Consider the following 14,467-nt stretch of genomic DNA (forward strand, 5'->3'; position numbering starts at 1 on the left):
TTGCTTTTAATCATTAATAATTCTTCACAGTTTTTTTTTGAAGATGGAGTCTCACTCTGTCGCCCAGGCTGGAGTGCAGTGGTGCAATCTCAGCTCACTGCAACCTTCTGCCTCCCAGGTTCAAGCAATTCTCCTGCCTCGGCCTCCCAAGTCGCTGGGACTACAGGCACATGCTGCCATGCCCAGCTAATTTTTTATATTTTAGTAGAGACGGGGCTCCACCGTGTTGCACAGGCTGGTCTCAAACTCCTGAACTCAGGCAATCCACCCACCTCGGCCTCCCAAAGTGCTAGAATTACAGGCGTGAGCCACCACACCTGGCCTAAAGTTTTTCATATTGAGATATATTTAGATCTAGCCTCAAAAGTGTTAGTCTTGTCTTTCTAACTCTGTTCTTTCCAACTCAATATATTTGGGTTTTTTTTTTAATACGATTTTAAGTATTGACTGCATCCTGTAAAGAATGAAATAGGCTGGGGCTGGCCACTGTGGCTCAGACCTATAGTCCAAGCACTTTGGGAGGCTGAGGTGGGTGGATCACTTGAGGCCAAGAGTTCCAGACCAGCCTGGCCAACATGGCGAATCTCCGTCTCTACTAAGAATACAAAAATTAGCCAGGTGTGGTGGCGCAAGCCAGTATTCCCAGCTACTCGGGAGGCTGAGGCAGGAGGATTGCTTGAACCCAGGAGGTGGAGGTTACGGTGAGTGAGATCATGCCACTGCACTCCAGCCTACAAGGCAGAGCAAGACCCTGTCTCAAAAAAAAAAAAAAAAAAGAATGGAATGGGCAATGGCTCATGCCTGTAATGTCAGCACTTTGGGAGGCCAAGGCGGGATGATCACTTGAGCCTAACAGTTCAAGACCAGCCTGGGCAACATAGTAAGACATCATCTCTGCAAAAAAAAAAAATTAGCTGAGCATGGTGGCATGTGCCTGTGGTCTCAGCTACTCAGGAGGCTGAGATGTGAGGATAGCTTGAGCCCGGAGGTTAAGGCTGCATTGAGCTGTGATAGCACCACTGCACTTCAGCCTGGGTGACAAAAGAAAAAAAAAGAAAAAAAAAAGTGGAATGAATTAGTAATGGAATAAATTGGTCTCAAACTCCTGACCTCAAGTGATCTGCCTGCCTTGGCCTCCCAAAGTGCTGGGATTACAGGCGTGAGCCACCACACCCAGTGAAAGGTAGCAATTTCATTAGTAAGAGTCGATATGAGTACAATCCTTTTGGGAATAGTGAGAAATGACACTACTCGCAAGTATGGCTATATTGGCTGATAATAGCATGTGACAATGTTTCTTGATCTGCAGAGATATGAGCTCATTTTTCTTTTTAATTTTCTTTTCTTTTTTTTTTTTTTTTTTTTTGAGATGGAGTTTCACTCTTGTTGCCCAGGCTGGAGTACAATGGCGTGATCTCGGCTCACTACAACCTCTGCCTCCCAGGTTCAAGCGATTCTCCTGCCTCAGCCTCCCAAGTAGCTGTGATTACAGGCATGTGCCACCATGCCCGGCTAATTTTGTATTTTTAGTAAAGATGGGGTTTCTCCATGTTGGTCAGACTGGTCTCGAACTCCCAACCTCAGGGGATCCGCCCACCTTGGCCCCCTAAAGTTTAGGATTACAGGCATGAGCCACTGCACCCGGCCTTTTTAATTTTTTTATCTTAATGATCCTTTAAAGACAATTTCTGTTTTATAGGGATAATGCCTATAATCCCAGCAATTTCATAATTGAAAGATTTTATTCATTGAAAATCCAGTTTTTAATATTATTTAAATTGTGGTAAGACATACATAAAAAGAACTTACCATTTTAAACTTTCTTTTTTTTTTTTTTGAGATGGAGTTTCACTCTTGTTGCCCACACTAGAGTGCAATGGCATGATCTCGGCTCACTGCAACCTCTGCCTCCCAGGTTCAAGCAATTCTCCTGCCTCAGCCCCTTGAACAGCTGGGGTTACAGGCACCCACCACCACCATGCCCGGCTAATTTTTTATATTTTTATTAGAGAATGGGGTTTCACCATGTTGGCCAGGCTTGTCTTGAACTCCTGACCTCAGGTGATCCACCTGCCTCGGCCTCCCAAAGTGCTAGGATTACAGGCGTGAGCCATTGCGCCTGGCGATTTTTTTTTTTTTTTTTGAGATGGAGTCTTGCTCTGTCACCCAGGCTGGCGCGATCTAGGCTCACTGCAAGCTCCACCTCCCGGGTTTACTTACGCCATTCTCCTGCCTCAGCCTCCCGAGTAGCTGGGACTACAGGCTCCCACCACCACGCCTGGCTAATTTTTTGTATTTTTAGTAGAGACAGGGTTTCACCGTGTTAGCCAGGATGGTCTCGATCTCCTGACCTCATGATCTGCCCGCCTTGGCCTCCCAAAGTGCTGGGATTACAGGCGTGAGCCACCACGCCCGGCGATTTTAAACATTTTTAAGTGTTCAATTCCATGGCAGTAAGCACTTTCATAGTATTATGTAACCATCACCACTATTTCATCATGCCAAATAGAAACTCATTTAGCATTCCTTTTCCTCTCCTCTCCCAAACCTCTGGTAACCACCATTCTTTCTATCTCTATGAATTTGTCTATTCTAGGTAACTTGAATAAGTGGAATCATACAATAATTGTTATTTTATGCCTGGCTTATGTTAATTAGCATGCTGTTTTCAAAGTTCATCCATATTGTGGCATGTATCAGAACTTCATTTCTGGTTGAGCTCAGTGGCTCACGCCTGTAATCCCAACACTTTGGGAGGCCGAAGTGGAAGGATCCCTTGAGACCAGGAGTTCAAGACCAGTCTGGGCAACATAGTGAGATTTCATCTTTACAAAAAATAAAAATAAAAAAATTAGCCTGGCTGGGTGGTGAGTGCCTATAGTCCCAGCTACTTGGGAGGCTGAAGTGGGAGAATCCCTTGAATCCAGGAGGTCAAGGCTGCAGTAAGCTCTGATCAGTCTGCTGCATTCTGGCCTGGGTGACAGAGCAAGTCTCTGTCTCAAAAAAAAACTTCATTTCTTTTTATGGCTTTATTAATATTCCATTGTGTATATATACATATATATGTATGTATATATACCACATTTTGTTTATCATTCATCTAACGATAGGCACTTGGGTTATTTCCAGTTTGGGGCTATTATGAGTAATGCTTCCATGAACATCAGTGTACAAGTATTTATTTGAGTACCAGTTTTCCTTTTTTTTTTTTTTTTTGAGTATAATTGCTGAGACATATGGTAATTCTGTATTTAAATTTTTTGAGAATTGACAAACTGTTTTCTGCAGCAACTGTACAGTTTTACGTTGCCACTAGCAATGAACTATGGTTCCAGTTTCTCCACATCTTTGTCGACATTTGTAATTTTCCATTTTTTGGACTATAGCCATCCTAGTAAGTGTGCAGTGATGTCACATTGTGGTTTTGATTTTCATTTCCCTAATGACTAAGGATGATGAGCATCTTGCATCTTTTCACATGCTTATTGGCCATCTATATATCTTCTTTAGAGAATGCCTATTCAAGTCCTTTGCCCATTTTCTGATTCTGGTTTCATTTTAAAGTCATGATTTTTTTTTTTTTTTTTTGAGACAGAGTCTCACTCTGTCACCAGGCTGGAGTGCAGTGGCACGATCTCAGCTCACTGCAACCTCCACCTCCTGGGTTCAAGAGATTCTCCTGCCTTAACCTCCTGAGTAGCTGAGACTACAGGCGTGTGCCCACCATGCCCAGCTAATTATTGTACTTTTAGTAGAGATGGGGTTTCACTATGTTGGCCAGGATGGTCTCAATCTCTTGACCTCATGATCTGCCTGCCTTGGCCTCTCAAAGTGCTGGGGTTACAGGCATGAGGCACTGTGCCTGGCCAAGTCATAATTTCTTAGACTGGGTTCTGTGGATACATCCTAACAGAAGAGGATCCAGCTCTCTTAGTTTCAGCTTCCTTTGGGAACCCAGGCCTCTGGGCTCCAGTAACACTGCCTCCTTCCTTTACCTCACCAACCGAGGGTTGGTAGTCACTTCTTGCTGTCTCTAAACTCTGGGTTACTTCACTGTTCCTTTTGTCCCTTAGATCCTCCCTCAGTTTTGTGTCAAAATCTTTACATTAAATTCTTGCTGTTGTAACTATTGGATGTGGTTTCTGTTACCCTGGATAGATCTTGACATAGCATCTAAATTCCCTCATTTTACAGGGGAAGAAACTTGTACCATTTTGTCTTCCAAATACGTTTTAGAATTACTTGGTCATGTTAAAGGAAAAACATTGCAGCTATTCCTTCCCATAACATACTTCTCAGTCGTAACTAGCAATCTAGCAGTCATAATCACTTTTTTTTTTTTGAGATGGAGTCTCACACTGTTACCAGGCTGGAGTGCAGTGGCGCAATCTCGGCTCACTGCAACTTCTACTTCCTGGGTTCAAGCTTTTCTCCTGCCTCAGCCTCCCAAGTAATTACAGGCTGGGATTACAGGCCTGAGCCACCGTGCCCAGCCTCATAATCACATTTAATACAAAATAAAGTCACAATGTAAAGACTCAAATTTATACATCACAATGTATAAAGGTAAAAATTTTATTTTTAAAGAATAAAATTAAAGAAATTAAAGAATTTCTCCAAATTCATATAGTTAGTAAAAGGCCAGATAGTATTGGGACCATGATGCCTTCATGCCCAGTCCACTTCTTGTTCTAACAAATTAAAACTTCCCGGGTTGGAGTGGGAGAGGAGCTTTTTTGCTTTATATGGTTTTTTTTTGGTTTTTGTTTTTCTTTTTTTGGTAGAGAGAGGTCTTGCTATATTCCCCAGCCTGGTCTTGAATTCCTGGCCCCATACAGTGTTCCCGCCTTCCAAAGTTCTGGGAGCTGGGATTACAGGCAGGAGCCACCACACCCAGCTTCTTACTGATTTATTTTCTTTTTCTTTTTTTTTTTTTTTTTTTTTGAGACACAGGGTCTCACACTGTCACCCAGGCTGTAGTGCAGTGGTGTGGTCATGGTTCACTATAGCCTCGAACTCCCAGGCTCAAGCGTTCCTCCCACCTCAGCCTCCCGAGTCAGTGGGACTACAGGCATGAGCCACCATGCCCAGCTAATTTTTAAAATTTTTCTTTTGTGAAGACAAGGTCTCACTATGTTGACCAGGCTGGTTTTGAACTCCTGGCCTCAAGTGATCCTCTTGCCACAGCCTTCCAAAGTGCTGGGAATACAGACATGAGCCACTATGCCCAGCTTTGATTTTTTTTTAACCATATAAATCTATTACCTATTTAGAATAAATTAATTTTAAATTTAAGTAAAATAAAATGTTTACCTTTATAAATTATGATGTATAAATTTGAGTCTTTACAAAATGTCTTTACTTTGTATTAAATGTGATTATGATTGCTAGTTATGACTGAGAAGTATGTTATGGGAAGGCTACTAAGCATACAATTGTGCATGAGCTTATACACAAACACACACATAATGTAGTTCTACATCTAGAAATTACATTAATTTTATTATTTTCTGTTTCCTAGAATAATGGTCTCAAAACTCTTTGGTCACATTTTCCTATCAGTAAAAAATGTTGAGTTTTTTATTTATTTACAATATATATCACAAGTACATGGATTAATGTGTACATTAAAAACATTAACAAAAACTTACATTTATAAAAAACAAGGTAAACAAATTAGGGGGAGACGGCTGAGCACTGTGGCTCACTCCTGTAATCCCTTCACTTTGGGAGGCCGAGATGGGTGGATCACCTGAGGTCAGGAGTTCAAGACCAGCCTGGCCAACATAATGAAATCCCGTCTCTACTAAAAATACAAAAATTAGCCAGGCATGGTGGCGGGCACCTGTAAACCCAGCTACTCAGGAGGCTGAGGCAAGAGAATCGCTTGCACCCGAGAGGCAGAGGTTGCAGTGAACTGAGATCACATCACTGTACTCCAGCCTGGGCAACAAGAGCAAAACTCTGTCTCAAAAAAAAAAAAAAAAAAAAAAAAAAACAAGAAAGAAAAGAAAAGAAAATTAGGGGGAGACATCCTAATGCTTTTCCTCCACCACCCCAAAAGATTATTTTGTGCATCCCAGGGTGCACCCGTCTTACTTGGACATTGTTCTAGAATGTATCAGTTAAAAGCTGCTGAAGGATCTCAGACATGTGTTCTGTTGAAGTGCCTACATGTTCACCAAACTTATTGAAAATAGTTAAAATGGTCCTTGACTTCAGCTTCCAGAACTGTTGTAAGTTCCTTAGTTCAAACGCAAAGCAATAAAACTGGCCCCAATAAAACACATTAGCCTCAATTCTAAGCAGTTTCTGATAACCATAATCATAGACTAATGTGCACAGCCTTTGAACTTAGCAATTGCAGCACTAATGTACATGAGACTATTTATCACCAAAAATCAAGTAATCTAGGGAGAAAAAATGGGAAAGGGTATGTGCAGAGATTTGAGGGAAACCCAAAATATACACAAAATAGTTTATGACTTAAAAAGAAAAAACGCAGAAAAAGGTATGATGAGGACAATACAAAGCTAAACCTGTAAACTAAACCTGTTTGCTGGGCGCAGTGGCTCACACTTGTAATCCCAGCACTTTGGGAGGCTGAGGCAGATGGATCACAAGGTCGGGAGTTCAAGACCAGCCTGTCCAACATGGTGAAACCCCATCTCAAATAAAAATACAAAAATTAGCTGGGCGTGGTGGCGGGTGCCTGTAATCCTAACTACTGAGCTGAGGCAGGAGAATCGCTTGAACTCTGGAGGCAGAGGTTGCAGTGAGCCGAGATCACGCTGCTGTACTCCAGCCAGGGCAACAGAGCAAGACTCTTAAAAAAAAAAAAAATAGCCATTATCTCCACTTAACTGGTGAAGAAACTGTGGCTCAAGAAAGTTAAGTAACTTGCACAAATCAGACCTGCAATTATTTATTGGAGAGTTGAATTAACAGGTGCATTAGCTGGATGGTTGCTCAAAATGAGTCCAACTTAAGTGATACCAAAATGTCACTGTATTATTATTTGTAAGGATACAGAGGAGTTTTATTTACCAGGACTATTTTTAGGGAATATAGTATATGTTTTGGGAAAATAAAGAATATATAAGTTGTTTGGGGTGCCAGTGGGATCAAGATCCCCTTGGGGTATGCTGGATAGCTGGCTGTGAAACTCTTCAAAAGAGGAAGCTTTCCTAAATGGTATCTGCACATTTTTCTGTAATACTCAGGAGTAGCAGCCTCTATTTTCTTTTTCTATACCAACAAGAATGAGCTTGGAAAGCTTCACCCTTAAATCAATGTTAAACAGTTATTTGAGGACTGTCAATGAAGAGGGGGCCCCAGTTGTTCTGAGTGGTCATACATGGTTTGATCCTAAATCTGCTTAACTTCAAAGTTAGTACCCTTGGCTGTGTACCATGCTGCCTCTAGCATGTGACTGAAATGCAGACAGACAGATAGGTATATAGATACAAAGATGGGAAAGAATTGTGAATGGTGGTTCTAAAGATTGTGCTACTGGTAGTCTTCTCACAGGAGTATCTTGGTGTCGTGTTTTCTTAAACTTTGTATCATAATCACACATTTTCAGGCAGCTTAAATCCTTTAAGGAACAAAAACAGGATAAGAATGAGTGAATAGATAGGTCTCCACTGTTAAAAAAAAATCTACCACTGTATGTTTGTTATCCTCAGGAAATTACTACAATCAAGGAGAGACTCGTAAGAAAGAACTTTTGCAGAGCTGTGATGTTTTGGGGATTCCACTCTCCAGTGTAATGATTATTGACAACAGGTAATATATCTTTTAACAATGTAGAAATTTATTGGCAATAAATATGCAGTGATATACTCAAAAGACACACAAAAAACTAATGTGAGTGGCTGAGAACATCTTGTATGAAAAGTCTAGGGCTCGGTGCCATGGTTCACGCCTGTAATCCCAGTACTTTGGGAGGCCGAGGTGGGCGGATCCCTTGAGGTCAGGAGACCAGCCTAGCCAACATGGTAAAACCGCATCTCTACTAAAAATACAAAAATTAGCTGGGCATGGTGGCCCAGCTACTAAAGAGGCTGAGGCAGGAGAATCACTTGAACCCAGGAGTCGGAGGTTGCAGTGAGCTGAGATCAAGCCATTGCACTCCAGCCTGGGCGACAGTGAGACTTCATCTCAAAAAATAAAAGAAAAGAAAAGTCTACATAAAATAACTTCACAGTGGGGCACAGTGGCTTACGCCTGTAATCCCAGCACTTTGGGAGGCTGAGGTGGGCAGATCACCTCAGATCAGGAGTTCAAGACCAACCTGGCCAAACATGGTAAAACCCCGCATCTACTAAAACTACAAAAATTAGCCGGGCGTATCGGCACATGCCTGTAATCTCAGCTACTTGGGAAGCTGAGGCAGGAGAATCGCTTGAACCTGGGAGGCAGAGGTTGCAGTGAGCCAAGATCACACCATTGCACTTCAGCCTGGGTGACAGAGCAAGACTCCATCTCAAAAATAATAATAATAACTTCACATTTGTTTTTAAATGACAGCGTGATTGAAATAAATTTTTTAACTTCTGTTCGGATTTTTTTTCCTGACATGGCTACTTCTCTTTACATCTATAGCTTTAAAAAGTTTTATTATAAATTTCAAAAACATACAAAAGTATAAAGAACAGTATCATAAACCCCCATTTGCCTATTACCTAAACCCACTGATTATCGAGACTTTACTATACAGTGCTTGTTTCTTCACCTATCCCTAACTTAACATCTTTTGTGTATACGAAACATTTTAAAGAAAACTCCAGCCATCAGGTTTTTTACCCCTAGGTACTTAGGTCTGCATCTCTTAAGAAGATGGGACACTTTTCATCTAGCTACAGACAGCCATTATCATTACATCTAACAATATTAACAATAACAGTAATCCTTTGGTGTCCACCAACACCCAGTCCATATCAGAATTTCTTCAGGTAGCTCAAAAATTTCCTTTTACAATTGGTTTACTCAAATCAGGATCTCGACAAGTACCACACATTATAGTTGGTTGATATTCTGCATTTAATTACCCTTTTCTCCAAATCAGTGGATTTGTTGAAGAAACTGAATTATGTTGTCATACAGAATGTCCTACATTCTGGATTTATCTGTTTGTTTCCTGTATGTCTACGTTCTTTTTTTTTTTTTTTTTTTTTTTTTTTTGAGATGGAGTCTCACTCTGTCCCCGCCCAGGCTGGAGTGCAGTGGTGCCATCTCGGCTCACTGCAACCTCCGCCTCCTGGATTCAAGTGATTCTCCCGCCTCAGTCTCCCAAGTAGTTGAGATTATAGGCATCCACCACCACAGCTGGCTAATTTTTTGTATTTTTAGTAGAGATGGGGTTTCACCATATTGGCCAGGCTGGTCTTGACTTCAGGTGACCCGACCTCAGGCGATCCACCTGCCTCGGCCTCCCAAAGTGCTGTGATTATAGCCATGAACCACCATGTCCAGTCTTTTTTTTTTTTTTTGCACACGGCAAATCAGATTTGGGTCTAACTTTTTGAGGGGCAAGAATATTTCATAGGCTGTACTACGTACTTTGCATCATATCAGGAAACACGTACTATCTGATAGACCTATAGTGAATCTACAGTTGATCAGCGAGTTCAGATGGCAATGACTCCCTTTATTTTAAAGACCCCCATCAACCTTTCATATGTTCTCATGCCTATTGCCTGAATCATTAATTACCTAGAAGTTGCAAAATGCTTAGTTTCCAATAGTCTCACATATTCTATGTGTACTAGCTATAATTCTTTTGTAAAACAGAATCTTCACTATTAATTAAGGCTACTTATTTACCCTGCTATGTATAATAATTTGAAACAAAAAAACAGGATAGGTGCTTAATTTTTTCCCTTTAATTGACATTTTTCAGAATAAAGAGTTGATACACTGTACACCTACAGTCGTGATCTATTGTTTGTTTCTTGAATGGGAGGACACCTAACTTTCATTAGGAAATTACGCGTTTTTATGTATTCAGTGTTTCAGGTTCAGTCATATGTTCTTTAATACTAAATTGTCTTATGTTTGGCCAGAGAGTCTCTTCATGTTGGCTTATATGTCCTTTTCATATGACCTCTTTGTCTTTTATGATTTCCTTCCTTTCTTTCAAGTACAATGAGACTTTCCAGTACTATCTTGTATACTTTCCTGCTCCAATTCTGAAATCAGCCATTTCTCCAAAGAGCCTTTGTTTGTCTTAGTAGGGAATGGTATTTAGAGTCCATAACCAGCATAGTAGGAGTGTTCATTGCTATAGTGTTATTTATTTATTTTTTTAGACAGAGTCTTGCTCTGTTGCCCAGGCTGGAGTGCAGTGGTGCGATCTTGGCTCGCTGTAGCCTCTGCCTCCCTGGTTTCAGCGAGTCTCCTGCCTCAGCCTCCTGGGTAGCTGGGATTACAGGTGCATGCAACCATGCCCAGCTAATTTTTTGTATTTTTAGTAGAGACGGGGTTTCACCACATTGGTCAGGCTGGTCTTGAACTCCTGACCTCAGGTGACCCACCTGCCTCAGCCTCCCAAAGTGTTGGGATTACAGGCATGAGCCACCATGCCTGGCCGCTATAGTGTTATTATTTCTCATTGCTACTTGACCTTTATAGTGGACAGAGCTAGGATGTATGTTTTTTGTGTGCTTTTGGATTTTTTAGAGACAGGATCTCACTATTACCCAGGGTGGAGTGAACTGGCGTGATCACACTTCACTGTAGCCTTAAACTCCTGGGTTCAGGCAGTCCTCCTGTGTCAGCCTCCCGAGTAACTGGGACTACAGGCACTCACCACCACACCTGGTTTTTTGTTTTGTTTTGTTTTTTGAGATGGAGTCTTGCTGTATCGCCCAGGCTGGAGTGCAGTGGTGCCATCTCAGCTCACTGCAACCTCCGCCACCTGAGCTAAAGTGATTCTCTTGCCTCAGCCTCCTGAGTAGCTGGGATTACAGGCACACACCACTACACCTGGCTAATTTTTGTATCTTTAGTAGAGAAGAGGTTTCGCCATGTTGGCCAGGCTGGTCTTGAACTTTTGACCTCAAGTGATCCGCCCTCCTCGGCCTCCCAAAGTGCTGGGGTTACAGGCGTGAGCCACCATGCCTGGCCTATTTTTTTTTTAAAGGAAAAAAATCAGAAATATATACAGATGATTACAATTCAAAGTTAATATTTCAGGGGTTTTGTTTACCATCATTGATATTTACAATGGAATCTCTGGTTGGGTGTGGTGGCTCCTACCTGTAATCCAAGCACTTTGGGAGGCCGAGGTGGACAGATCGCTTGAGCCTAGGAGTTTGAGACCAGCCCGGGCAACGTGGTGAAACCCCGTCTCTACTAAAAATACAAAAATTAGCTGGGCATGGTGGCATGCCCGAAATCCCAGCTACTTGGGTGACTGAGGTGAGAGGATCACCCGAACCCAGAAGGTGGACGCTACAGTGAGCCAAGATCATGCCCACTGAACTCCAGCCCAGATAACAGAGTGAGATCCTGTCTCAAAAGCAAAAAAAAAAAAAAAAAAAAAAAAAAAAAAAAAAAAAAATTGAATCTCTTTTCTGTCACACTGAAAGTCCTTTCCAAGAACATGAACATAATTACTTATTTTCTTCTTTAATCTTTTCAAGAATTTCAGGGCCAGGCGCATTGGCTCACGCCTGTAATCCCAGCACTTGGGGAGGCCAAGGCGGGTGGATCACAAGGTCAGGAGTTCGAGACCAGCCTGGCCAACATGGTGAAACTCTGTCTCTACTAAAAATACAAAAATTAGCTGGGTGTGGAGGCACGCACCTGTAATCCCAGATACTCGGGAGGCTGAGGCAGGAGAATTGCTTGAACCCAGGAGACGGAGGTTGCAGTGAGCCGAGATCGTGCCATTGCACTCCAGCCTGGGTGACAGGATGAGACTCTGTCTCAAAAAAAAAAAAAAAAAAAAAGAATTGAATAAAACATGAAAGAAGGGGCTGGTATTATGGTATTATGTATACTCAAAACAGTAAATACTCAAAACTAATACTAAATACAATACAACTGATTATGATGCCTGCAATTTACTTTAAGATAATTCAGAAAAAAATAAATACCTATATAGATTAACCCCAAATGACAAAATATTAACAATTTAAACTTTAGTGGAATGTACTAGAGTGTTTCTTTTTTTTGTTGTTGTTGTTGTTGTTTTTTTTGAGACGGGGTCTTGCTCTGTCACCCAGGCTGCAGTGCAGTGGCGTGATCTCAGCTCACTGCAACCTCCGCCTCCTGTGTTCAAGCCATTCTCCTGCCTCAGCCTCCCAAGTAGCTGGGATTACAGGCGCCCACCACCATGCCCAGCTAATTTTTGTATTTTTAGTAAGACAGGGTTGCCAGGCGCCGTGGCTCACACCTGTAATCCCAGCACTTTGGGAGGCCAAAGCGGGAGGATCACGAGGTCAGGAGTTCGAGATCATCCTGACCAAAATGGTGAAACCCCGTCTCTACTAAAAATAAAAAAATTAGCCGGGTGTGGTGGTACGTGCCTGTAATCCCAGCTACTCACGAGGCTGAGGCAGGAGAACTGCTTGAACACAGGAGGTGGAGGTTGCAGTGAGCCGAGATCACGCCACTGCACTCCAGCCTGGTGCGACAGAGTGAGACTTCATCTCAAAAAAAAACAAAAAAAAGACGGGGTCTCACCATGTTGGCCAGGTTGGTCTTGAACTCCTGACCTCAGATGATCCATCCGCCTTGGCCTCCCAAAGTGCTGGGATTACAGGCCTGAGCCACCTTGCCCAACCTGAAAATTTAGCTAGGTGTGGTGGCACTCACCCTGTAGTCCTGGATACTCAGGAGGCTGAGGTAGGAGGATTGCTTGAGGCCAGAAGTTCAAAGCCAGCCTAGGCAACATGGCAAAACACTGTGTCTAAAAATTAAAATGAAAAATAAAAATGAATTTTGGGCCAGGTGGGGTGGCTCATGCCTGTAATCCCAGTACTTTGGGAGGCCGAGGCAGGCGGATCAGGAGGTCAAGAGTTCAAGACCAGCCTGGCCAACATGGTGAAACCCCATCTCTACTAAAGATACAAAAAATTAGCCAGGCATGGTGGCATACGCCTGTAATCCCAGCTACGCAGGAAGCTAAGGCAGGAGAATTGCTTGAACCCAGGAGGTGGAGGTTGCAGTGAGCTGAGATCACACCAGTGCACTCCAGCCTGGGTGACAGAGTGAGACTCTGTCTCAAAAAAAAAAAAAAAGAAAAGGCAGTAAAGTTTAGGTGAGCTGTGAACAAATTAGCTTTGGCAGAACATATATCTCTTTCTATTGAACCTTCATGATATCATACAGAAATGTAAACCGTGAATAGTGGAGAGAGATGATGAGTTTTGTGCTTCAGAATGATTACTCTAATGAAAGTATGGATTGAAGAGATCAAGATTGTAGATGAGTCTATTGTCTTTGTCCCAGTGGAGGGAGGATATCTCAAATTAGGGTAGCAGCAACTGAGATGGAGATGATGGGATGAATTCAACTCTTTTTTTATTAGAGACAAGGTGTCATGCTGACACCCAGGCTGTTAGGCAGTGGTGAAATCTTAGCTCACTGCAGCCTTGAACTCCTGAGTAGCTGGGACTACAGGTGTGGGCCACCATGCCTGGCTTATTTTTTAACTTTTCGTAGAGATGGGTTCTCCCTGAGTTACGCAGTGGTATGATTTCGATCTGTGTCCCCACCAAATCTCATATGGAATTGTAATCCTAACATTGGAGGTGGGGCCTTGGATCAGTAGGAGGTGATTGGATCATGGAGGCAGATTTCTCATGAATAGTTTAGCACTATCCTCCTTGGTACTGTCCTTGTCAGTGAGTTCTGGCAAGACCTGCTTGTTTAAAAGTGTGTAGTACTTCCTCCCTCTCTCTCTTGCTCCTGCCTCTGCCATGTAGGATGCTTGCTCCCCCTTTGCCTTCTGCCATGATTGGAAGCTTCCTGAGGCCTCCTCAAAAGGGGAAACCGCTATGCTTCCTTTATAGCCTGCAGAACCATGAGCCAATTAAACCTCTTTTCCTTATAAATTACCCAGTCTCAGGTATTTCTTTATAGCAATGTGAGAATGAACTAATGAACCCAGGCTGGTATGGAACTCCTAGGCTCAAGCAATCCTCCCACCTCAGCCCCTCAAAGTGCTGAGATTATGGATGTGAGCCACCATGCCCAGCCCCAGCCCCAAGGTTTTGTTTTGTTTTGTTTTTTTCGTTTTATTTGAGACAGAGTTTTGCTCTGTCACCCAGGATAAATGCAGTGGCACAATCACGGCTCACTGAAGCCTAACTCCCGGGTGCAAGGGATCGTTCCACCTCAGCCTCCCGAGTAACTAGGACCACAGGCATGCACTACCTTGCCAGCTACCTTTTTTTTTTTTTTTCGGTAGAGCTGGAGTCTTGCTAGCTTGCCCAAGCAGGTCTTGAACTCCTGG

General features: G+C 42.6%; 1 protein-coding gene across 1 annotated transcript in view; it reads left to right on the forward strand.

Moving 5' to 3' along the window:
- PIGL (phosphatidylinositol glycan anchor biosynthesis class L) overlaps positions 1-14,467 on the forward strand; it is a gene marked incomplete at its 5' end in the record, with an annotated part of 116,049 nt that overhangs the window by 10,510 nt on the left and 91,072 nt on the right. Inside the window, one exon of the mRNA XM_009251331.4 lies at positions 7,689-7,788. Coding sequence (XP_009249606.3) covers positions 7,689-7,788 — 100 coding nt within the window. The remainder of the gene's footprint in view (positions 1-7,688; positions 7,789-14,467) is intronic.

Source organism: Pongo abelii, chromosome 19 (genome assembly GCF_028885655.2).
Source record: "Pongo abelii isolate AG06213 chromosome 19, NHGRI_mPonAbe1-v2.0_pri, whole genome shotgun sequence".
NCBI lineage: Eukaryota > Metazoa > Chordata > Mammalia > Primates > Hominidae > Pongo > Pongo abelii.